The sequence below is a fragment of the Tachysurus fulvidraco genome, chromosome 21 (genome assembly GCF_022655615.1).
Source record: "Tachysurus fulvidraco isolate hzauxx_2018 chromosome 21, HZAU_PFXX_2.0, whole genome shotgun sequence".
NCBI lineage: Eukaryota > Metazoa > Chordata > Actinopteri > Siluriformes > Bagridae > Tachysurus > Tachysurus fulvidraco.
The window spans coordinates 4,453,260-4,479,328 of NC_062538.1; the positions used below are offsets into that span (position 1 = coordinate 4,453,260).

Consider the following 26,069-nt stretch of genomic DNA (forward strand, 5'->3'; position numbering starts at 1 on the left):
CTGTCTATTATATATGTGTTCATTTCTTATCATTGACATTCTGTTTACACTGAGGAGCTCCTGTACTAGAACAAATTCCTCGTATGTGAAAACATACTTGGCAATAAAGACCTTTCTGATTTCTTTCTTTCTTTCTTTCTTTCTTTCTGATTTTCTAATGGTATACAAACTTTAACAGTTAGTCTAATGTAAGCAATTTTAGCTAATGTAAGCAAGCAATATGTGACAATACAATAGCCATTAGCATATAAGCATCTACCTTGCATCTATTTTGGCCTGGCATTATCAAGGTAAATATTATTATTGAAATTAATATTAAAATTTCTCTTTGTAAATATGAAAAAAGTGAGTGGCCTTGGAACAACCTTTACATAACTGGCCATTTTATTAGGAACATCTGTATCCCTGATGCAATTTTTTAAGCAGGTAATCACAATGCATAAATTCATGCAGATACAGGTCAAGAGCTTCGGCTTATGTTCACATCAGATATCAGAATGTTTACAAAAAGTGATCTTAGAGACTTTGGCCGTGGCATGGTTGCTGGTGCCAAATGGGCTAGTTTGAGTCTTTCAGAAACACCTGGTATTTTCACACACAACACTATAGAATGGTCTGGAAAATGAAAAATCTCCAGTTCTGGATGTATATACAAGCATGGAGTGACTAGTTTCAGCTGACATGAAGGCTATGATAACTTAAATAACCATTGAGCAGAAAATCATGTCAGAATGCACAACATGTAAAACCTTGAGAGTGAATGGGTTACATCAGCCAAACTCCAAGCCACACCATGTTCCAGTCTCAGACAAGAACAAAAATAATGAGACATCAGTGGACATTTTGTTCTCTCCAATGCTCAAGTGTTCCTTTTAAACTGCACAGTATGTAACATATTTGATATAAAACGTGTGTAGGAACAAAACATTAGGGGTAAAATAAAGTATATGTGTAACACTATTTTCCTTACAAACCTTCATTCTCCGAGACTGGATTCTGGACTTGTAACAGAACTCGACCAAGGCCACCAACATGGCTAGCCCCAGTCCTCCAATCAGGATGTAGAAAACCCCTGCCACATTACTGAGGCTCAGGGCACTGGTCTTATCCTGAACAGCACAGAAAATACAGTCAGTACATACAAATACATACAACATACTCACTGACACTGACACACACATGCACACACACACACACACACACACACAAACACACACACACACATGCATTCACCTAAGGACACGTATCCTATTTAGGCTAGCAAAAAACATACAAGGAAATTTACTGTTTTGAGATACAATATAGTATATACAGTAGTACTATATTACAATATAATACATATTGTTTTTAAATCTCAGTTACAGATTTGAATAAATAACTAGAAGTAAAAAGCAATCTAGTAAACACTTTTCTAAAGCATGCAGACAGAGACAAACTCATGCACAAATCACAAGCTGGAATAACACATATCACTCCTCAGAACATGACAGTTTCATCTTCTTTCTGCAGACTTAGATGTTTAAGAAAATATCTAAAACAAAACATATTTAAACATTTCACCAGTGTACAATTTAAGCAGCCTCTAGGTGAGTGGAATCGTTCTAAAGGACTTGGGAGTTGGGAATTAGGAGTTAGAGCATACTATATAATGTCTAGTACGTAAGCTACGGGCTGTGAACACTTTCTCTGTCCCCATGATGGTGGCCATTACATGTCATTCCGTTGGGGAAGCAGAAATCAGTGGCATGCATAAGTTTTAAGACCATTTTTTTTGGTGGTCTCATCCATCAGCATGCACATTTCTTTTACAGCGGCTGACATAAGTATTCACCCCACTTGTACTTCTGACATTTTGTAAGGAACTGAAATGAAGACAATTAGATTATATTTCTATGAGTCCACACAAAATAAACCATAATACTAAACTAACTGCTTCTCATAATAATAATAATAATAATAATAATAATAATAATAATAATAATAATAATAATAATAATAATAATACCCATCTTAAACGAACATTTATCCATCCATTTTCTGTTTGTTTATTCTAAACAGGTTAAACTGGAGCCTATCAAAGGGGACTTGGGGCACAAGGTAGGGCACATCCTGGACACAACCAACACAGTGCACACATCAAACAATTTAGAGATGCCAATCAACCTACAGCCCATGTCTTTTGGACTGGGGAAGGAAATTGGAGTATCCAAAGCATGAAGGGAACATGCAAACTCTAAAAAGGTGGCCAGAATCAAACCCTGAGCAACAGAGGTACTAAACGTTAAGCAAAATATGGATTCAAGGATTCATCTCGATATTTTCCAGAATACAAGAGGACACTAAACCATCTCAGTCATATGGGTGGGTCTGTTATAATGGGGGCCTGGAGATAGATTTATTTGTGCGTCCGATACCTTTAGCCACTGTATGCATATGCTGTTTGTTGACTTATGTGACTTTATCTTATATATATATATATATATATATATATATATATATATATATATATATATATATATATAGTTCATCCCACATTTGATATTATGGGCTATTTTGTGTGGACTCATGTTATATAATTTCAGTTACGTCCAGTTGCGTGTGCAAAATGTGGAAAAGTTGAAGAGGGGTGAATACTTATGCAAGGCTCTATAAAACATAGACACGGATAGATAGCATTACTGATCTCTCTGGGGAAAAGCAATCAAGTGAGGGATTTCTCAGTGATTTTACATTACTCTCCAAACTGTCTTTTACTCATATGTGGATGGTGGATTGATGATGGCTTGTCCTATATGGTGATCAGATTTAGATTAGATTAAGGTACCACGATTAATAAAAGTGCACCTATTAAACGTCACAGGCTTTGACATTAGATCCCACTGAATAATTTAAGCACATCTGCCCAAAGCTGCCCCTGGAGCTCCAGCACCCTGCAGAGTTTAGTTCAAGTCTCTATCTAACACACCCTGGTTCTTTCTCTTTGTACACGGATTACTGAGTTAGCCAGATTGGATTGCTGATGGTTTGACATGATTCAGAATTTTTTTTTTCCCTTGAAGCAGTTGCCAGAACAAGAAGCCCATAAGATCAAACCTGTGAGATCAGATCATAATGTTAGGGTGCTTTCTGCTAGTTTTGTCATTGTTTCAATTCCTGTATTGATTCTGAACAGTAGATATAAAAAGTCTACACACCCCCATGTCAAAATAAATCATGTCAGAACTCGATTTATTTATTCTGAAGCCCCATTTGATTTTATTGCACCACTCAGTGTTTTTTGAGTAAGAGTCTATCAGCTATCTTGACTTGCCAATATTTTCCTGCTCTTTCTTGCAAAAACCTTCTAAATCCATCAAATGAAAAGGGAATCTCCTGTTTCATATCACTCCAGGAAGCCTTTGGGGTCTGGATCAGTCATTTGAAATGACTGATCGACTTTTGGTAAAGCCGTTTCTTTGTTGATTTGGATGTATACATTGGGTCATACACCTAAAGGACTAAAATCAACTATTATTGTAGATATGAATGATTCTTTGTTTTACAACCCATGTTTGTGGTGACTGTGCTCTTTGTGCATGTTTTGGTGCAGCTCTGACTCCCAGCCAGAGGTTCTGGCCTGCCCTGATCCCACCTCCACCTCGATTTCATCATCACTGTTGCTCCTATATACTGTACACTGCTCAAAAAAAATAAAGGGAACACTTAAACGACACAATGTAACTCCAAGTCAATCACACTTCTGTGAAATCAAACTGCCCACTTAGGAAGCAACACTGATTGACAATCAATTTCACATGCAGTTGTGCAAATGGAATAGATAACAGGTGGAAATTATAGGCAATTAGCAAGACACCCCCAATAAAGGAGTGGTTCTGCAGGTGGTGACCACAGACCACTTCTAAGTTCCTATGCTTTCTGGCTGAAGTTTTGGTCACTTTTGAATGCTGGCGGTGCTTTCACTCTAGTGGTATCATGAGACGGAGTCTACAACCCACACAAGTGCCTCAGGTAGTGCAGCTCATCCAGGATGGCACATCAATGCGAGCTGTGGCAAGAAGGTTTGCTGTGTCTGTCAGCGTAGTGTCCAGAGCATGGACGCACTACCAGGAGACATGCCAGTACATCAGGAGATGTGGAGGAGGCTGTAGGAGGGCAACAACCCAGCAGCAGGACCGCTACCACCACCTTTGTGAAAGGAGAAACAAGAGGAGCACTGCCAGAGCCCTGCAAAATTACCTCCAGCAGGCCACAAATCTGCTCAAATGGTCAGAAGCATACTCCATGAGGGTGGTACGAGGGCCCGACGTCCACAGGTGGTGGTTGTGCTTACAGCCCAACACCGGGCAGGACGTCAGGCATTTGCCAGAGAACACCAAGATTGGCAAATTCGCCACTGGCGCCCTGTGCTCTTCAAAGATAAAAGCAGGTTCACACTGAGCACATGTGACAGACGTGACAGAGTCTGGAGACGCCATGGAGAACGTTCTGCTGCCTGCAACATCCTCCAGCATGACTGGTTTGGCAGTGAGTCAGTAATGTTGTGTGGTGGCATTTCTTTAGAGGGCTGCACAGCCCTCTATGTGCTCGCCAGAGGTAGCCCGACTGCCATTAGGTACAGAAATGAGATCCTCAGACCCCTTGTGAGACCAAATGCTGGTGCGGTTGGCCCTGGGTTCCTCCTAATGCAAGACAAAGCTAGACCTCATGTGGCTGGAGTGCGTCAGCAGTTCCTGCAAGATGAAGGCATTGATGCTATGTACTGGCCGGCCTATTCCCCAGACCTGAATCCAATTGAGCTCATCTGGGACATCATGTCTCTCTCCATCCACCAACGCCACGTTGCACCACAGACTGTCCAGGAGTTCGGCGGATGCTTTAGTCCAGGTCTGGGAGGAGATCCCTCAGGAGACCATCTGCCACCTCATCAGGAGCATGCCCAGGCGTTGTAGGGAGGTCATACAGGCTCATTTTGACTTGTTTTAAGGACATTACATCAAAGTTGGATCAGCCTGTAGTGTGTTTTTCCACTTCAATTTTGAGTGTGACTCCAAATCCAGACCTCCATGGGTTAATACATTTGATTTTCATTGCTAGTTTTTGTGTGATTTTGTTGTCAGCGCATTCAACTATGTAAAGAACAAAGTATTTAATACGACTATTTCATTCATGCAGATCTAGGATGTGTTGCTTAAGTGTTCCCTTTATTTTTTTTAAGCAGTGTATATATAATTCTATAATTTTCTAGGCTAAGTCATTCATTAGCCCCATTATAAAGGTACCAACTCAATGAATCCTGAGCTATTACTCTGTGTGGTTCAACCCTAGACTGGGTTGTAACACCTGCTAACACCACCATGCTGCACCGTTAGTCTGGCACCGTTAGTCTGGCATTTTTTCCACATAGTTTGAGGCGCGGATGTTTTTTGTGAACAAGGCCGTCCGTCTAGCCGTCCTGGCCCACAGCCCAGACAAGTGAAGAATAGGAGAGATTATTGTCACATTCAGAGAGTAGTCAACATGTCAGATATTCCTGCAGCTTGGTGGAGACACCATGGAGCTTCATTTTCTCTGTTTGTTGATCGATACCTTTCAACATTTCAGATACCCAGCATGCTTTGCAGCCCATGGATCCAGCAGTCGGGATGAAACCATGATGATGTGAAGAAAATCTGGCATGGTTTATTTTGGTTTCAATTTTTAGGACAAATAAACAGCTATTCTAACAGGAGTGCGTAGACATTTTATACCCTTTGTATTCCATAATCGTACCACTCTGTTTATTGCACAGAACTTCTAGCTCTAGTGGATTTGAAATTGAAGATGGGATATTAGGTTTAGGATATTAGAATTTTTCGATTCAACTCTTATTTTCCTATTTGAAATTTTCAAATTAGCTACTTAAATAATGCCGATATTATAGTAGATTTTACTTCATTAGTGTTATAATAGTGTAAGCCAATTGTTCATTGGTGCTCTCGTTTAACCCTGTAAAGCCCACGGTTGCAGAATTACAACATCACTTTTAACAATTTTTAAAAAAGGCCTGCTAATGTTTTTTTTTCTTCTCAAGACCACATTTACATAGTTAATGGGTTCTATTGTTTGTCCTCATAATGCTATTTGATAGAAGAAGTGTTTATAGGTCCAGTCATCTGGCCATGAACTCACTCTACCTGTAAACTTCACGTTGAGCTCATCTCTATTTTTTTGCATCACTGGATTTGGAAACTTACTAAAATGTAAAAAAAATTGAAAAGCCTTTCATCAGAGGCCTCCTAAAACAATATATGAGAGGTCAAAAAAATTTTTGCTTATTTTTTTCAATATTTGGGTTTTACAGGGCTAATATGTACATGTGATATATGTGGATTAACGTGATTAAGCAGGTTGCAGCTCAGTTAAATAGGCTGAATCGCTATAAGTCTTTGCTATGAATAGGGATCTTTAATTAAAATGTACTTTGGCATGGGAATGTGTTATGAAGGCCTAATTAACATGTACTGCCTTTAGCTCCCCTGGTATTACTGTATAAAAGTCTTTATATTGAACATTACAATTCACATTTTTTTCTGGGTCATTCTATATCTGACTTTATTTTATTTGTCACATATACATTAAAGTACAGTGAAATTCTTTTTCACCTATCGCAGCTCTGATGGACGGGGTCAGAGCGCATGGTCAGCTATAATACAGCAACCCTAGAGCAGTGAGAGTAAAATACCTTGCTCAAGGGCCCAACAATGGCAGCTTGGTTGCTTGAACCCCGATCTTCCAAGCAACAACCCAAAGCCTTAATCACTTGAGCCACCACTTCCCCTGCACTACAACCCAGGCATGTATTCCTCAGAAAGGCATGTATTCCTCAGAAATGAGCACACGTTAACCAAAATATGGTTATACATACTAATTTCAGCTGAGAAAGGAAATTGCAAATTGAAAGCACAGATGAAATAAAGCACAGTATGCTCACCTGTGAAGATTTCATGACCTGGTTTAGAATTTTGATGATGAGTTCGAGTAGTAGCATTTTAATTGGTCATTGTTAATTTTACCGATCATTGTTGCTATCTAAATATATAGGCTAGTACACCTGCTAATTTTATAGTTATCCAGCTAAATGCATTACATATTGTTTATGCAGGGTAGAAACCGCTGGTCTCCTAGGATTATTTTTTTTTTCCATTTCATTTTTTTTCTAGAGTCACAGAATGCTATAGAAAAGCTAAATAAATAAATAAATAAATAAATAAACGTAATAAAAGTATTCTTGAAAATCCTTCGTACAAAGAGTTTCTCCTACTGACGAAATTCTTGGAAATGTGGGCATGTCCACTTAGAATTAAAGAGATCAAAGTAAGGATTATTTTTGTGCTCAATCATTTTAGAGGCACAGAACAGAAATAAATAAATATATATATATATATATATATATATATATTCAGTCGCTATGTCATTTATAGATACTCTAACATCTCCGAAATGCCATTGCAGCAGAAAATTGTCTCTATGACATTTCTGTGCTGTGTCAGAGATGTTTCCATTTACATTTATTACATTTATAACATACAGATGTTAGAACATCTGTAATATGATCGGTCACGAACGTAATCCCTACACGATATAGTCTCAATATCTTAACCTAGAGACAAAGTGAAGGCTTATAATAGACCAGATTTTAAAAACGCTCCTTTTTTATAATTGGACAACCAATCACTGTGTTCAAAAGAATGTGTCATACCTAGTAACAGGGTTTAGCCCCGCCTCCTCTCTAAGATAAAAGTGCAAGTTTTTTCCTAGTTAGAAATTTTGAAGCTAAATTAGGAGCTCTCTGAGATCATTCTGAGAATCTTTATGAATACGGGCACTGATATGTCAGGTGGAAGAAAGAGGTCAAGGGAGAAGAGCCAGATTGTTCCAAGCTATGGTGAACACTCTTTCCAACCGTGGTGAGCAGAAAAGTATCACAGGTTGAACCTTGATTAATATTCTGCTACAAAAGCAGCAGATCACATCAGGTTCCACTTCTATCAAGCCAACAGATATCAGAGGCTACAAGAGGCAAAGAAAACCATCTGTTGGTCTTATTCCAGTCTGTTTTCCTAATACAGTGGTCCTTGAGCATATATGACTTTTCCAATCAAATTTTCCTGGTTGGAATGATCATGATTAGTAAATCTAGCTATATTAGCTTGAATTGATTGAGATTACTTAAATGACAGAGAAATTCCTGATTTTATAAACGTCTTTTTTAGCACTGAAATGTTAAAGTTGGAACAAAACTCTGCAGGTTTGTAGATCTCTAGAAAGGAGCAGAGGCGTATCTGATTAAATAAACATTGCTGATGATTTGTAGTCGATAGGCATCAACAATACAGTGACGCTTTACTAATATCTGAATTTGTAGCCAGGTTCGGTTTCGATATTTGCCGCTAACTTTGATCGTAACGGATCGACATAATCCAAATTCAATCAGAGTAAATGAATATAAATACAGATAGAGATTATTTAACCCTCGTGAACAGTGACTAAACATTGGACCCAGAGCTTTGAGCTTTGAGCTTTGTTTCTACAAATCCAGTGTAATTGTATACAGTAACTGATTTTTAAACACTCTGGTTGTTTATTCATTTAATTTTTTATCTGTTATCAGTATCAGACTACAAGGAAAAAAAATGACTACTTTTACACTACATACTATTAGAACTACAGTAGCCCCACTTTTTTTTTTTCTTTACTGACCATACAGGCTACAATCTTGTGCACTTCAAGACCGTGGCTCATGAATTCAAAGCTCATATTTGATTGACTAAGTCGCCAGAAAGCGAAAGGACGAAAATAAATTTTTTCTTGTCGTATATGCATCCCAATTTTACGAACAGCTTTTTTTTTTGTACCAGTTGAGTCGAGTTTTTATTAACGATTACAGAATAATTTTTTGTTTTTTCCTTTAATTTTTTTTTTCTTTCCTCGGCTGCTCCTCGTTAGGGGTCGCCACAGCAGATCATCTGGTCTGCACATTACATTCGGCACATGTTTTACACCGGATTCCCTTCCTGACATAACCCTCCAATTTGTATCTGTCAATGAGAGCATGGGATCCTGAAGCTGGAGAATAATTGGTGATTTGAAACAGCAGAGCAGAGAACTTTTCTGTAACGTCTCGTATTAGCAAGCAAGACGCCAAAAAACAATGATGTAGAAACCCAGAAAAACCCTTTCCGTGCTTAGGCTTCCTTCCTGGCAGGTTATGTAAACACATACTGTATAAAGGCCACTGGGTCATTTTGACAGCACAGTACATAAGGGTTAAACATCCCATGATGTGAAAATCTGCAAATGGCTACATTTCCAGAGATGCTTATCTAACACACACCTACCTAGAGTAGTGTATTATTGAAAATGTCATTACCGTGAGCGATGAGACAGGCTAAAGTGTGTGTGTGGTTGTGTTTAGGTAAAGGGCAGATTGGAGACAGAGCGCAGGCAGTTGCTGTGTACCAGGGGGTGGGGGATGAGTAGGCTTTCTGCTTAAGCTCTGAGGCTTGTTCACTACAGTGAGGCAAAGCACCAATGCGGGAACTAACCTTTCTTCCGGAGTCCTTGCTTCCGCACTCGCCTTTATCGTACCACCATTTGTTTTTCAGTTTGTCTAAGACGGCCTGCTCATTGAGCTTCAACACCGCTAGGTTTACAGGGATTCTTCAACCAGGGAAATAACATAAATAACATTACCCATGTTATCTTATGTTATTCAGCATTTAAGTAAACACACACCTATACAGTATGTACTAGTGTTCTACATGGCTAGAGCTAGATTGAAAAAAAAAGAGGAAAAAATAGCTTAATCACAAGTTTGAATAAATGTGTCAGTGCCAAAGTGATATGCATTAATACTCCATCTAGCTTTGTTGCCTTTCTCCCTAGTGCAAGATGTGTATTACTATATCACTTTGGGTAACCGGCAAAAGGTGGAAACACTCGGATAGTTTTTCGCGTGGTTGCGAAATATTCAATTAGAATTTGTTTAATATATCTTTTTGGAGGATGATGTGTTTGTCTGATCCAGATCGGGTTCCAGCGCACAGCCCCGTATTGCTTGAGTACGGGTCTACGGATGTACGAGTGTTTGGTGTGCGTAGTTGCCGGTTACCCCTCCACCGTAGTGGTTACCCGCTGGATAGCTCATACTGGGGCTGACCTTGGAATCACCTCCCCCGCTGCCGCACTCGCCCTTGTCGTACCACCATTTGTTTTTCAATTTGTCCAACAGGCCCTGCTCGTTCAGTTTTAACACTGCCAGGTTTACTCGGTTTCTTGAAATGATAATAAAATAATCGGGGTCAGCGTCAGTGGTGAGAATGGGACAGCGAGGCAGAGGTTGTAGGAAATGAAACGTGAGTCAATCATAAATTAAATAAATAAAAAAGCAAACTGATTGTCTGATCGTGTGCCTGTTTCTACAAGACCTTTTTCTTGTCTTGTGTTGTGTGATGTTCAGAAAAAATAATGTAGTGTGAACAGATTTTACCAAGCAAGACATGGATTCCCGGGCAGGTTAGAGGAGGCATTAGCAACGCTCTGGATTTAAGCTTATTCTGATTTTTGATTGTGGTTGTCGAATTGCTTCAGCAGGTCAAAGGAGATTCTTTTTGATGAAATCTGATCAAATCCATAAACTGCGGCAGAGCGTTGTTAATACGCCGGCTCCGCCCTTTACCCAGACTTCATGTGCTCCAGCTCCGGCGCTGTTACAGGGAAGCCCTTCCACTGCGTGGCAGAGAGTGCCGCTGGGAAGGAAAGCGAACAGACCACTCAGGGTCTGCTCTGCTCCCAGGCAACAGTGTCTTTCTCAGTAAAACCTCTCTTTCTGAGCCCTCCCTGTGTATGGCAGGGGGGTTAGAAAGAGGTCGGCTTATGGGTGACTAACAGAAAGCCAGACTGCATTCATGAACGTTAGATTCTGAAATTCACTGCTTTGGCAGAAAGAGTAACAGGCGTAGAGGAGAGGAGTGAAAGAGATGAATTTTCCAGAGTCTTTTGCCCTGTAGCGAGCGCCTAGTTATTAGGGCTTTTACTGTAGGCCTGTAGGCACTTTTAGCATGACACTAGCACAACAATCGGACCCTAAATATCTTAACAACAAAAGTCAACGAGAGGATTTAAAAAATTTAGCATTCGATTTTGTGAGAATTTCGGGACTCGTTTATCAAACGAAATACGACATCTGATTAATCCAAAGGAGAATTTTTAGAAAAATGTTTTTATACCTCAAGAGTTCCTGTCTTTGTGTAAATTTACACATATATATATAAAAAAAAACCTCACTCATTTTTTTCCTTCGATTTATTATTTATTTAAACTGAACCCACAAATTTAAGTTGGTCATTCCAAGGTCGTATTAATGGCTTGAAAGGCTAGCCAATCAATCGGGACAAAAGTAATCGCACCCCATAAAAATATTTGTTCCTTTTAATTCGGAGAGTTTTTCCAAGCGTCACTATATAGAAATCACCTGAGCAGTAAATGTGCTCGGTACTTCATTAAAATATAAAATGAGGGCTTTTGTTTAGAAACATGAATAAAACCCCAAATAAATTCTGACCAATCCTAGATTTCAGCTGCAGTTATTTTGTTCCTCCCCCACCATATTTTCTGAACAAAATCTGGTTCTATTTAAATAAATAAATAAATAAATAAATAAATAAATAAATAAATAAATAAATAAATAAACAAACCCCATGATCCAGCACAGAATAAAGCAGTTATTGAAGATGAGTGAGCGAATGAGATAAATACGCTCTCATGGTAATCCACATGAATAATCTTCTTTATCCTGGAAGCTGTGAACACCTACAGGACTCGCATTTACGGAAAAAAATTTAACCGCCTGATACTTTATTCCGTCTTTAAAGCAGTGCTGATTTACAGTGCAGACACTTATTGTCCAGAAAAAGTGGAAAACACCATACTACAAAGAAAAAGACTTGGTGAGGAGACATAAATGAGGCTAATGGTCAACAAATGAAGATGATGAATTTAAAAACATTTCTGATTTTCAGATCTACGCTAACGTTAGCGCGTTAGCCAGGTTATCAGTTTTGCTAGATGCTTTCTGTGAGATGTCTGTGAAAATGACGTTTGGCTGAACGTCAGGGTGAGTTCAGCATACTGCCATGGTGGAAGTCATGAAATGGGATGGAGTGACATCATAGAGTGAATCCTGAAGGAATCGATAAAAAGAAGAGTGTCAAAGTGGCATGTTAATGTATGAAAGTGTGACACGTAAGGGATAGAAATAGATGCGTGAGGAATGGTTGTTCACAGGACCAGATATGAGGACAGTCACAAATATTCCAATGTATCAAAGTGTAGAGAGATTTCTCAGGAAAACAGGAGATTATAGCTAGGGTTAGGATTCGATTTCAGAGATATCGTTACATAAGGATACAAGATTGACAGTCATTTGGAAATGAAAGCAAAATGTTTTCCAGGGAAATCTCTCCGGTTTTCAGGATTATAAGACAGAATTCTACAGAACAAAATCTACTATCACTTTAATTCTGATTAGTAAATATGAGTACAAGTTTGTACCTTAAGTCAGATCCTTTAGGAGTGGCGACCCCATACCCTTTTGAGTCCAGGTTTCCGCCCACCTTCATAGTATCGCAGGGTTTACGCTGCTCGATGTACTCGTTCATGGTGGACTCCAGCAGATAAGCGTATTTGGACTTGCGCACTCTCTTCACTCCCTCGTCGGTGGTCTTTACAAACACTGAGGGATCTGCAAACTTCATGTAGGACCACATCTTCTCAAACACGGCTATTTTTGATCTCTGAGGGCAAAGATTATTTTTTATTAAACCTTTTATATATAAGAGTGGAAAAAGTGATCTAGGAGTAGTACAATACTATATCATTATTCAAATGTAAAGAAGAAGTGGACGTGGCTTATCCTGGAGACACTGGATAAATCTAGAGATCTAGCGGCAGCAGTTCCTCAACCTCAGCTACATCACTTGGGTTTGGAATCACTCCCAGAAAATGGTGCGGTGTTTGTAAATACCTGTTATATATTTACATTTACAGCATTTAACAGATTTAACATTTGTCCAGAGTGACTTACAACTGAGTGTTAAGGGCTTTCCTCAGGGGCCCAGCTCGGTGAACCTGGGGTTCGATCCCATGGCCTTCCGATCAGTAGCCCAACACCTTGACCACTGAGCTACCACATCCCTGTTATGCTGTCTAACTGATGTAGATGGTCAGTGTGTCCTAAAATACACCCAGAATATTCACCTTTTCCAGTGTTTAAACTACAGAGACTCTGACCAAGCAGTTAGTAAGGATAAATGAACAAACGCTGTACATTTACATTTTACATTTTGTGGTGGAAATTTTGAATCTAAAGATGTTTATAAAGCCTTGTCCTCCGATGACATTGTCATCGGTTGATTTCTTAAGATTATGACAAGGGCAGTAGGGACTGGAGACGAGTTGTCGGGAATTAGGTATGAACAACGTCCAGTAAATCTTCTAGTAAGCATTCTAGCAGACCTTGGCCCGGTCCAGATTAGCTTGATCAGGAGACAAGTATGCGGTGAATTTGAGCCAATGATTGATGATGTTTTGCTTTTACATATCTTGTTTACTTGAGTTCTGTCTATAAAACCGTGATGTAATCAATGATGGTGGCCCTTCATCTCTCATGCTATATACGGAGTATTGTGTTCTGCTGTGCAGCTGAGCACAATAAATTGTGAAAGCTTTTTTACTCTTGCCCGTGTCTACCAGTGTGATACTTTATACTTTAAATCTCTCAAACCTCAAAACTTCCACGACAATTTACAGCATCTAGAAGACACCCTTATCCAGAGTGATGTACAAAAGTGCTTTTACATTTACGGCATTTAGCAGACACCCTTATCCAGAGTGACTTACAACTGAGCAACTGAGGGTTAAGGGCCTTGCTCAGGGGCCCAGCAGTGGCAGCTTGGTGGACCTGGGGTTCGAACCCATGACCTCACGATCAGTAGCCCAACACCTTAACCACTGAGCTTTAATGTTAACCACATCCCAGTCTTTATCAATGAATACATTAACACTGGTTCACGAGTTTACACAATTAGGATTCAATCAAACTCAACCCTAAAACTCTGTTCAGGCTTTTTTTTAATATATATATAAACCAAACAGTTAAAATAAGAGCTAGTTTAACTGTTGAAGAAGTTCATTCGAAGATAGACGTTCAGACATCTAGTGGAAGTTCATTCCACCACCTCGGTGCCAGAACAGAAAAGAGTCTTGATGTGTGTCTACCTCTTACCCAGAGAGACGGTGGGACCAGTCGAGCAGTGCTGTAGATCTGAGGGAATGAGGTGCAGTGCGAGGAGTGATAAGGGCTTTGAGGTAAGAGGGGGCTGGTCTATTTTTGGCTTTGTAAGCAAGCATCAGTGTTTTGAATCTGATGTGTGCAGCTACTGGAAGCCAACGGACGGAGCGCAGCAGTGGGGTGGTGTTGGAGAACAAGTTGCAAACAAGTCACGCAGCTGTATTTTAAATCATTTGCAGGGGACGAATTGCGTTCAGAGGTAGACGTGCCAACACAAAGCTGCAGTAGTCCAGTTTCTGTGTGACTGAACAAGCAGCTGAGCAGCCTGTGTGGAAAAAAATAGCTGAATCCTTTTGATGTTGTAGAGAAGAAACCAACATGAGGGTGTCACACTTTAGCAACATGCGAGGAAAAGGTCAGTCGATTGTCCATGGTTACACCAATGTCGCGAGCCGTGACCGAGGGCGAGATCAGATCGTTATGTATACATATTGCAAGATCCTGACCTGGGGATAACTCACCTGGGATGATCAGCGGTTCACATGTATGTTCGTGTTAATGTGTTTTTGTTTGTGTTCAATGCTTTCTGTTGTATCCCACAGGATCCCAATCTAGTCTCAGCCACATTCCCTGTGTTTTACAAAAAATCTCCCATATTTGTAACTGGATTTCTTGAATTTGTTGGAAACACATTATCTTTTCTTTGTGAATAATGTACAAATCTAATATTGTAATATTATACTGACCTAAAGCATGAAAATAAGTGTTAAATAAATGTGCTTTATTTCTCACCATGAAGAACTCTTTGGTTGATCCTCCATCCAAGGTGCCGTAGGCGATCTCTGTCTGCTTGGCCAGGTCTTCTGCGCTCTCGATGGGTGACACCATCCTCTCTACAGTCAAGAAGGCAGCCAGGTTGGCCGTGTAGGAGGAGATGATGATGAGGGTGAAGAACCACCAGACGCCTCCAACTATACGACCAGAGAGTGATCTGAAGCACGAGAAAGAACAAACTCTAGTAAGTAAAATCAAGGATCAGGGCCTGAGGTATAGAGATACATACAGTATTGTCTGAGCAAACTGCTTTCCTGTCATAAGTACACTGATAAACCTGGACTATAGGTGTGTGAAAAGGAAGTCGGTCGTACCCTTCGGCTATACCTGAGAGTCTCTTCATTTATTTATTCGCTGTCTTACGCATTAGCGTTCACACACTTCTTACACTTCATCTAAAGGTGCAAATCATAAAACACCTGAGCAAGTCAAACAATAGATGCTGAAATGTTCAGGGAACCAGAAGAAATGGTGTCAAAACACATGTGGCCTGGTTCTGGGTTTCAAAGGAGACTTATGTCTCTTAATGAGAGAAAGAGAGAGAGAGAGAGAGAGAGAGAGAGAGAGAGAGAGAGAGAGAGAGAGAGAGAGAGAGAGAGAGAGAGAGAGAGAGAGAGAGAGGGAGAAAGAGAGATAGAGAGAAGGGGATTTAAGGGGCAAAAAGGCAACACACAAGGGTAAAAATAGATGAGTACATTATTTCATGCTAAGCAGCACAGATAAGAAGGATCCTATTTAGGATTTGCCTGGACACACACACACACACACACACACACACACACACACACACACACACACACACACACACACACACACACACACAGACACTCACACAAAGCTGAAATTTGCCAAAAAGAAAATCCTCACCCACAGACCTAATTCCAAAGCCTTATGGCAATCATTATTCTGGAAAGATTTTCCTTTATCACTCCTCGCTTCAGGGCTTCAACCCCTCCAACACAATGCAGTGAAGGAGCAAAACGAGGCCAGACGTGTGTGTGTGAGAGAGAGAGAGAGAGAGAGAGAGAGAGAGAGAGAGAGAGAGAGAGAGAGAGAGAGAGAGAGAGAGAGAGAGAGAGAGAGAGAGAGAAAAGAAGAGAAGAGAAGAAAGAAAGAGGAGAGAGGGAGCATGCCCATGTGACACTGATAACGCCAGCCAAAAGGAGGCGAAAAACAATGAGCCATAGCCTTCTTCTCCACTCTGCTGCTGACAGCTAACAGCCTCCATCCAGTCCTCACACCTCCCTCCCTCTCTCTCTCTCTCTCTCTCTCTCTCTCTCTCTCTCATTCCTGCCCTTTATTCTCAGTCCGTGTCTGCCTCTTCCTCTTTTTTCAGCTCAGCCACTGTGCGAGCACAACAAGTGCACTTGTGTCTCCATCCAAAGAAACCAATCTGTCAGTCATGCAGCATCGCCCTGCTGACGGGAACAAAATCTCGGTTGTGTTGAACAGCAGGTTTCCACAAATGACTGCAAATCTTCAATCTTCTGCAGCTTTCAGCATCTAGGCTGCAGGGGACTTCGAACTCCTGTGCCATTATAAACAGTTTAGACAATATGATGGCACTTCTACTATCAATCATTTACTCAATCAGTCCATCCATCCATCCATCCATCCATCCATCCATCCATCCATCCATCCATCCATCCATCAATACTATTGCAGGAAGCAAAGCAAAATCATAAACTTCAGAATACGAAAACATAAAGTTTGTTCTAAATAAATAAATGAATAAATAAATACTAAGAAAAGCAGACAGACAGATAGAAAGACAGGTACTGTAGGTAAATAGATAGATAGATAGATAGATAGATAGATAGATAGATAGATAGATAGATAGATAGATAGATAGATAGATAGATAGATAGATAGATAGATAGATAGAACATTATAACAAGCAAGCAAATAAATAAATATATTATTAGAGTCATTTAAGCATCAACTGTGTTATCTCCATGGCAACGTAAACAGCAGGTTGCCAGCGCTAGTACTAGAGAGTCAGAGAAGAACGGAAAGTGTTTACAATGGCACATATAGAAAGGTACGATCTTGCTGTGAGCCTGAATAAACTTAACCACTGGCTAATAAGCCACTAGTTCAGGGTTTCAGACTGACCGCAGAAGCTCTGGGCCCTTATAGCAGCTTTTTATGGTCAAGGACCTCTGACTAACATGTAAAGCAACCAATTACAGTGTTAGTGTCACGTTTAGTGGCGTGTAAATGTAAAGTCTATGTTTCTACAAAAAAAAAGACTTCACATCATTCGGAAAACCCAGCGTTTAGCTGATCCTCATAAGCGCTCATTGTCAGTTATAAACAAGATGGCTTCCTTCTTCCATGAGTGAGGTAGAGACGGTTTAAAGACTCCACACATAAGTCTACCAATAATCCAACCAATCAGATGACGACTTCCAAATTTGCGTGCCATGTGCCTCAAACGTTCAGTCAACACTCTGTAACGTGACGTCTGATGCTCAGACCGATGAGCTACAGGCAAACTTACCAGACGGCAATATTTTCTAGAACCTGCAACACATCGAGAAAGACGGCTTAAATGTAAAGATATTATTCTTGTCACATCTCTCTGCTCCATTCTGTTCGTTTCCCACTTTTGTATTAGAGAAATAAAGATGACGCAGATGACGGCATGCTGCGGCAGTTCGTTTTGGAGGTGTAATGATGACTTTGTTGACCTTTTACGAACATCATTTTGCTCATAACACTGTTATATGACACTGATTATGTTAACCACAGTCAGAGCTTTTGGAAACCCACAGCAAGTGAAAATCTGAAGTGATAAGAAGTCGATTTTTCTTGCCACTTGAGTGACCAAACATGTAGCCTATGTAGGTATTTGTACATAGGCAACACAAACATACCAACATGAATACCGATATCAACAAAAAAAGACTTTATTAGCTTGAGAAATTACATCTCAATGCAGTCCTGGATCTTACAGTCTTCTCTTCTCTACACGATCGGTTCTACTCATCTTGGACTGGCTTCAGAGTCTTTAAAACCCAAGCATGTGCGTATAAAACGTACAGGGTCGAATCCTCCCAAGTGATGGACCAACAAGCTTCGGAAACAGTGACAACGCATGTCTTACTTCTCAGCATCATGTTCTGCACCATCACTTTTGCTTCCTTCTTTAAGGAATGAAAAAAAAAAAAAGGTCAGCTTCATTTGGTTGCCAGAACCATAACAATCCCTACAACAAACTGTCAAAAATGATCACTGCTTAAAATGAATTTATTGTTCGTGCTTTCGTTTGCAGAAATTTCTAAGGTGCTTCGTCTTGGCTGAATCATTTATCGAGCGAATTTAATGAAAAGAATCTATGAATCATGTATGAATCAAACATATGAATCAAATCTATGGAGCAAATATTAGGGAACGAATGAATGAATCACGTATGAATGTGAGAATCAAACCTATGGAGCGAAAAGAACTTGTGAATCATGTATGAATCAAATGTATGGAGTGAATATGAGGAAAAGAACCTATGAATCACGTATGAATCAAAAGTATGTAGCGAATATTAGGAATCCAGGGAAATCATTGGGACAGGGTTTCCAGCACCTGATATGCTGATCTATCTGACACATACTGTACACTACAACGTGTCGTTGCTCTCATGGCTCGGTTAAACTCGGCATATCTCACCGCTTAAACCCTCTAATGAATCACTGTAATTAATTAATGGAGTAATCCTCAGAATATGGGTCACTGCGATACTCTGAGCCCAAAAGCTTTTAGGTTTTTAATAAGATATACAAACTCCATGGAGACACAGTACTTCATCCTTTCAGCTCATATTCATCTCATGTACTTCAGACTCGCACTGGTGTCTTTACCGTTACGGACATCGTAAAAGCAAACACATCAAGTGCTGTGACAAGCTGTCCTCTCTGGAGAGCCGGCCGTGTTTAACAGCGCTGAACATGCCCGCACTCCGTTGGTGGAAGGGTCACCTCTGCATCGAGAGAGGCCCTGGGCTGTGTGTGTTTGTGTGTGTGTGTGTGTGTGTGTGTGTGTGTGTGTGTGTGTGTGTGTGTGTGTGTGTGTGTGTGTGTGTGTGTGCGTGCGTGTGTGTGTGTACGTGTGAATGGTGGTGCGTAAACAGGGTGTGAATATTTTTAAATACGCAAGCATGTGAGAAGCAGAACTGAATCAACAGTGGGTCTATCTGGTGGGGCGTAACAAGGCTACAAAATACACAGACACACACACACACACACACACACACACACACACACACACACACACACACACACACACAGTGGCTTACAAAAAACTCATACACACTTAAATATGCCTACACCTAATTCTAATTTTAACCATACATTAGTTACCAGCAGAAAACATTTTTCCTTCCTTCCTTCCTTCCTTCCTTCCTTCCTTCCTTCCTTCCTTCCTTCCTTCCTTATTCTTTCTTTCTTTCTTTCTTTCTTTCTTTCTTTCTTTCTTTCTTTCTATTTACATTTAAGAATATCCCCTCACTGGAACCAACTAAAGGTCCTCACAAGTTTGTCACGTAACGCCACGGACAAACATCAGCCAACACCAGCACCCCCCCGTTCACAGTCACCAGACGTTTAATAATATGTACCTGTTATTTATTGTCTATGGTTGTTTGCCTGTTTTTTCCCCCTGGTTTCTGTATTCAGCTATTCCTATTTTTGTGGGGTTTTTTTTTTTGTTTAAACCCTACATTTTCCTCCAATCCATTGAATCTGCCTTGTGCGATATTCCTATCCTCATAGGCACCTCTTTAAGCACCTATTCATATTCAGGTAATGACTTTTCTATTTTACACAGAACTGTCCTTGAAGTGACATGATCTGAAGCCTCAAAGGCTGAAAGGATCCTCTTTCTTCCAGCCCCATACATGTATTCTTTCGTTTCGACAAACCCTTTTTATTTGAAGAGCCTTACACGAGAGAAAAGCACCCCGCTAATGAGTTAAGGGTTCGGGGTGTAGCTCAGACGATGAGTAGTTGACCTTAAACGATTAGGTACAGTATGTATGTAAGTCTAATTAAACGTGTATTTTAATTGCTGTAAACTACAGGTTATGCACGTAATTTCATCTTGGGTTACGTTCGCATTTTAAAAATACATTTCTTTTTCTCTGTCTGCACCAGTGACAAGGATGACATACTTCATGTGTTATATGTTATAAGTCATGTGACCCATTCAACTCAAAACAAACAAGAAGGTGGATGACGTTGTACTGCACTGGTTGTACCTGCTATTCAGTTTGATAAAATTTGAAAATATGTTACTTTGGTCTTTAGTTACTTCTGTACAACCTTCAGAGTGTTTGCCGCCTCCTCGTCCATCCCCCAGCATTGCCGCTTCAACACTCAATTATTTATTAGAAAAGAAACATAGGGTTTACATTTCTACATTTATTATCTGACCTCCTTACACTATTATTTATTTATTTACACCTTTGACATTTGGCAAACTCTCATTCATTTTATGTAAAAACTGAGAAATTGAGGATTAAGAGCCTTGGAACTGAGGATTAGGATTAAGGGCCACCAGTGGCATCTTGTGCCTCTTTTCCACCAAGAACCAGGTGCTGGTTCAAAGTTGGTTCCACTGGCGAACCTTCTAAGAATCGGTTTGCTTTCCATCGGCTAGAGAGCGTCACAGAGCCGAGTCTGACGTCACTGTATACGTTTCACGTGTCCCAGCAACTTTAGCGCAGCAGCGGCAAACACAAACACAACATCAACAATGGCGGATTTTGCTTTACCGTTAATGCTCATGGCTTTGTTAACCTACATTGGCATCCAAACGCGGTGAATAAAACGTGTACGTGCAGCTCCGTGTAATAAACGGAGTTTGTAATCGATAAAGTACATTAGACAAGTACAACGATAAAGTAATCGACAAGTACAACGTTATTTTATTATTAACACAGAAAAAATTTTGCCTTAGCATGTAGTTACCTACTATCATGTGTGCTAATAACTGATCATATCACGGTAAAGTAAAAGTGTATTAAACATTAGTATACTTAAGGTACATTATCAAAGGCGCTAACAGTAGCCCAGCCCACAGCTCCTAACTCAAGCGGTTCTTAAGTCTAGACCAGCAACGTTTTGGTACTACTTAAGAACCACCTTTCCTGGTTCAGAGCCGGTGCTTTGGCGGTCGAAACAGAAAGAACTGGTTCTAAATTAGGCTCTGGCTCCGAACTAGCACTCAAACTGCCTCGGTGGAAAAGGGGCATTGGTGGACCTGGGATTTGAACTCACAACAGTCCAACACCTTGACCACTACGATACCACATTTTTAAGTTAATCCTCTCCAAAACAATTCGAAAAACGCTTTCAAATTCACTAAAAACGCTCACTACATAGTATAACACTGGCATTTGAGACTCTATTATCATTAGCACACTATAACTACTGTATAAAATAGATCTCGAAACAAAAAAAAGCAAATACAAGAGGACAGATATTGGTCTAGATCGCTTTAGCTTCTTAATTTTAGAAAACAACCAAGAGCCTTTTGGAAATGAACTCATTTCTATAAGACTTAATGTTCTTTGTTTTTCTGTTTAATTGAAAAAAAAAAAAGGCAATAAAAACAAACATATTTATTAAGCCAAAGTTCAGCACCGACATTTTTACCCAGGCTTAAGCAGAAGATGAGGTATACTTTTGCCTTTAGCAGGTTAATATAAAAATAAATGCTTTTAAATGATGCAATTCGCTGTGATGGTGCACATTAGTGCACACTGCGCTGTCATGATAATGCCCACGTAATGCTTCACTGTGTGAAAATGTCAGAATAATCTAGATTAATAATGTTATGCATGCGAACATTACCATAAATCACACTGTATTGTCTTTAGTCGGAATCGATAAATCATATAAATCGAGACCTTCTCCGTCACAATGGTTCCTTGTGACTCTGACATTTAAATCTGCACCAACCGTTTTGTTTAGTGCTGAAACCATTAACATCAGGCTTAGTCCATTTGCATAATCTAATATCAGCCAGTGCAAGCTGCAAGCAAGGAGAGGAAGTAGAGACTACCGCAGAGGCTTCGGCCACGTACGAAGCATTTCAGTATTTCCACGGTATTGTGTGAGAGACAGCCGCCGTCTCGTAGCCACGTGACAATGCCAACATCAGATCGCGTCAGATAAACGGCGTAAAATCCTGAAGCATGAACGGTGACAGGAAAGAAATATGAATCGATCTTTATACTGTAGAAGTCAGTCGATGATATAATATATAGATATAGATATGGACATAATCTCCATGTGCATCAGTGTCGTGCTAGCAGAACCACACCAGGCCGATCTGCCGCGCTAAAGCCTTAGCACTAGCTCGCTAATCAGCTATACTACCTTCTCTTGACCTCGCGTTAAAGCAGCTACCAGACAAAACGACCCTGATTGACTTCTACTCCGTTTGTCGTCTGTCTCCCAAAAAAAAAAGATGAATGGGACGAGCTCGTTTTTTTTCTTCTTTTTTTTTTCACCATTACACCTTTATCAGTGCAGGAGAAGAAATCCATTCACATGTCTTATCAGATTAAACAGCTGCACTAAAAATCAGACAGAGCTAACTGAAGTAACACAGCCAGGAGGAAAGGGTCGTTCTTTTAAGATGATAAGGCCCACGTGTGCATGAGCCGACATGAATTACCATGCGAGCGCTGAGCGTTTGAGTGGCAGCCCTGACATTTATCAAGGACAAACACTTTTGTACTTCAAATGGAGGGAACCGATTTCCAGAATTTTATACAAGAGATAAAATATCGATGTGTGCTTAATAGATATTTTCAAATTGCAACAAAACTAATATCTAAATAAATTAATTATAAATACATAGAAAATGTCTTAATAAATACAATATCATTATACAGAATTGGTGTCAAAGTACATGCTTCTCTACTCCTATGATAGCTGTTGATCTTTACTCTGATTTGGGGGAAAAAAATTACCATCAGAGTTACCATCATTATTATTACTGGCATCTTTAGATTGTGTGTGTGTGTGTGTGTGTGTGTGTGTGTGTGTGTGTGTGTGTGTGTGTGTGTGTGTGTGTGTGTGTGTGTGTGTGTGTGTGTGTGTTCCTTGCAATAGGTTGGAAGGTCCCATTGGATATGACTCAGTGTGAGATACATTTTACAGAAAATGGATGAATGGATGGATAGATAGATGAATGAATGGATAAATGAATGGATAGATGGATGGATAGATGAATAGCTGGATGGATGGATGGATGGATGGATGGATGGATGGATGGACAGACAGCTGGATAGATGAATAAATAGATGAGTGGATAGATGGGTGGATGGATCGATGGATGGATGGACAGACAGCTGGATAGACGAATAAATAGATGAGTGGATAGATGGGTGGATGGATCGATGGATGGATGGACAGACAGCTTGATGCATGAATAAATAGATGAGTGGATAGATGGATGGATGGATAAATGGATGAATGGATGAATGAATGGAGGGATAAATTCCCTCAAGTGCTTTGAACTCTCCAATATTAACTGACTCTACCTACAAGCCCCGCCCCCTTTTCCTATTCTCTTTAAACCTGAAACAGTCGAAATGCTTGTGTTCGTGTCTTCGTTTCTTGATAATTAAACTGTTTTTTATTCTATTTTGCAGGAATAGAAATCTCAGTTGCCATGGAGTGGATAAAAACCAGTTCCAAGTGTGGGGATAACAAAAACAAACACACTTTCTTAACAAAATTACATCAACAGGGCAGTTGCCTACACCAACTATGCTGCAGTGTAAACAACATAACACAGACAACCCAAAGACGAAGAAAAGACGAGGACTCTGCGAAGCCACATAGAAAGCATCTAAAATAAACATGTAGGGTAAGTAACAGCCCACTGGAACTGGTGAGAACAGGCAGGAAACAGACAGGTGAAAAGAGAAAAACAAAGACACGTGACACTAAACATGCTGCCGGATCGCCCCCTATTGTTCTGGCAGGGAATGTCCAAGCATGACCCTGACAATACTGTACATGCCTGCACAACTGCTTCAAATCTAGCAGGACAGTGAAGCAGCATTTAGCTTCCAATTCTCATCCACAGGATCTTACATATTTAAAGTAAAACCTCACTCACTATTGAGTACATAAGCTATTATTTCTACATATTTTTTATATTGTTAGACTGAGCTGTGGTTCAAACGTTGGTGCCTACACTGTCCGTCACACGAAGCGCCGCCGGAATACAAACAAATACGGTTTCAAAAAATCTGGCTTCATGCTAATAGCAACTATTGTGCTGTCGCATGTACCACGTACTTGCCTGATTTTAGTTCATTTAATGAATATTCTCCTAAGTGTACGACACTGTGGCACCTAACGTTTGCTGTTTTTAGTCTAATTGGTATTTTCTTACAAACAACAGCAATATGCAGGCACGGCAAAAGTCACAAAAGGACGAGAACTGAACGCAGTGTGTGGATTGGAACAAAGGTGTGACTATAAAGAGCATTAAATTGTGCATACAGAAATAAACACAGGTGAAAATGACGGTGACTGAGTGCAGGAGTGCGGGAGGTTGAGACGGAGGCGGACATGTTCGCGAGCTGTGCTGAAACAGAGTTTGTGACGTGACGGGAACTTTGCACGTGTTCTTACATATAATATGATGGACAACGTTTTCATGAGGTTTAGTTTCCGGGGCTTGTGCAGACACCGGGACAATATACTGTAGAGATTTGTCCCCTTATTTTGAGTTTATATTCCTCAAGCCTTTAATATGCGCTATACTTGATATCCAACTACACATGTTCATTCGTTCATTCATTCATTTTCTACCGCTTATCCGAACTACCTCGGCTTCATCGGGCATCGAGGCAGGATACACCCTGGACGGAGTGCCAACCCATCGCAGGGCACACACACACTCTCATTCACTCACACACACACACACACACACACACACTACGGACAATTTTCCAGAGATGCCAATCAACCTACCATGCATGTCTCTGGACCAGGGGAGAAAACCGGAGTACCTGGAGGAAACCCCCGAGGCACGAGGAGAACATGCAAACTCCACACACACAAGGCGGAGGTGGGAATCGAACCCCCAACCCTGGAGGTGTGAGGCGAACGTGCTAACCACTAAGCCACCGTGCCCCCCCCTACACATGTTCAATTCAATTCAAATTTATTTGTATAGTGCTTTTAACAATGCACATTGTCTCAAAGCAACTTTATAGAGCATAAGAAACATAGTACAAAAAGTTAGACTTATATTATTAGTCTTATAATGAAATGTGTTTGTGTTTATCCCCAATGAACAAGCCTGATGTGATCGAGATTGTCTGTGGTGGGGGAAAAAAACTCCCTTAGATGGAAGAGGAAGAAACCTTGAGAGGAACCAGACTCAAAAGAGAACCTCATCCTCATTTGGGTGATGTGGGGAATTTCAGTTTTGACAAGTTTCAATCTTTTTCCAAACGACTTCTGACTTCTCCCGAGCTGAATTTTTTCGCTGCTAAAATCTCCCACCCTTTTCCCTGTTCCTCGTCTTTCTTTTCCCTTGACGTAATTCGTGCAACGATCCTTAGTAAAATCACCCTCGGCGCGCATAATCCGTCTGATTCTGCATGCAAATTAGAGCTCTTTATTTGGGATCTTAGGAAATCAGGGCTCTAGAGTGTTGATGACTCCATACATACAATGTTCTAGTGCTTGAACTGTAAAAACAACACAACAGACTGGCAGAATATGTAGAGAGCCTGATTTAGTATATTCATAAGCAGCTGCAAATCATCCTCTCAGACCACTGCAGAGAGCTGAGATTTTCATTAGGAAAAAAAAAAGCCCCGAAGGACTGAAAAGATGATTCATGTCACGCTGCTGTATATTCTCTCATTCCCTCA

At 40.3% G+C, this 26,069-nt stretch overlaps 1 protein-coding gene across 7 annotated transcripts in view; it reads right to left on the bottom strand.

Annotated features, from left to right (window-relative positions):
- Positions 1 to 26,069, bottom strand: part of gria1b (glutamate receptor, ionotropic, AMPA 1b) — an 80,070-nt gene that overhangs the window by 6,279 nt on the left and 47,722 nt on the right. Inside the window, exons 12-16 of one of the 7 annotated variants that reach the window (XR_007139024.1) lie at positions 15,122 to 15,320; positions 12,592 to 12,833; positions 10,199 to 10,313; positions 9,585 to 9,699; positions 975 to 1,109 (exon numbers count right to left, since the gene is read on the bottom strand). Coding sequence is in view for 5 of the 7 variants with exons in the window: in XM_027153481.2 (XP_027009282.1) it covers positions 975 to 1,109; positions 10,199 to 10,313; positions 12,592 to 12,833; positions 15,122 to 15,320 (691 nt within the window). In the remaining 2 variants the exon portion in view is untranslated. Of the gene's footprint in view, positions 1 to 974; positions 1,110 to 9,512; positions 10,314 to 11,702; positions 12,221 to 12,591; positions 12,834 to 15,121; positions 15,321 to 26,069 lie in introns of those variants that run through there. The other 6 variants (XM_027153481.2, XM_027153482.2, XR_007139023.1 and 3 more) reach the window with 6 other exon arrangements.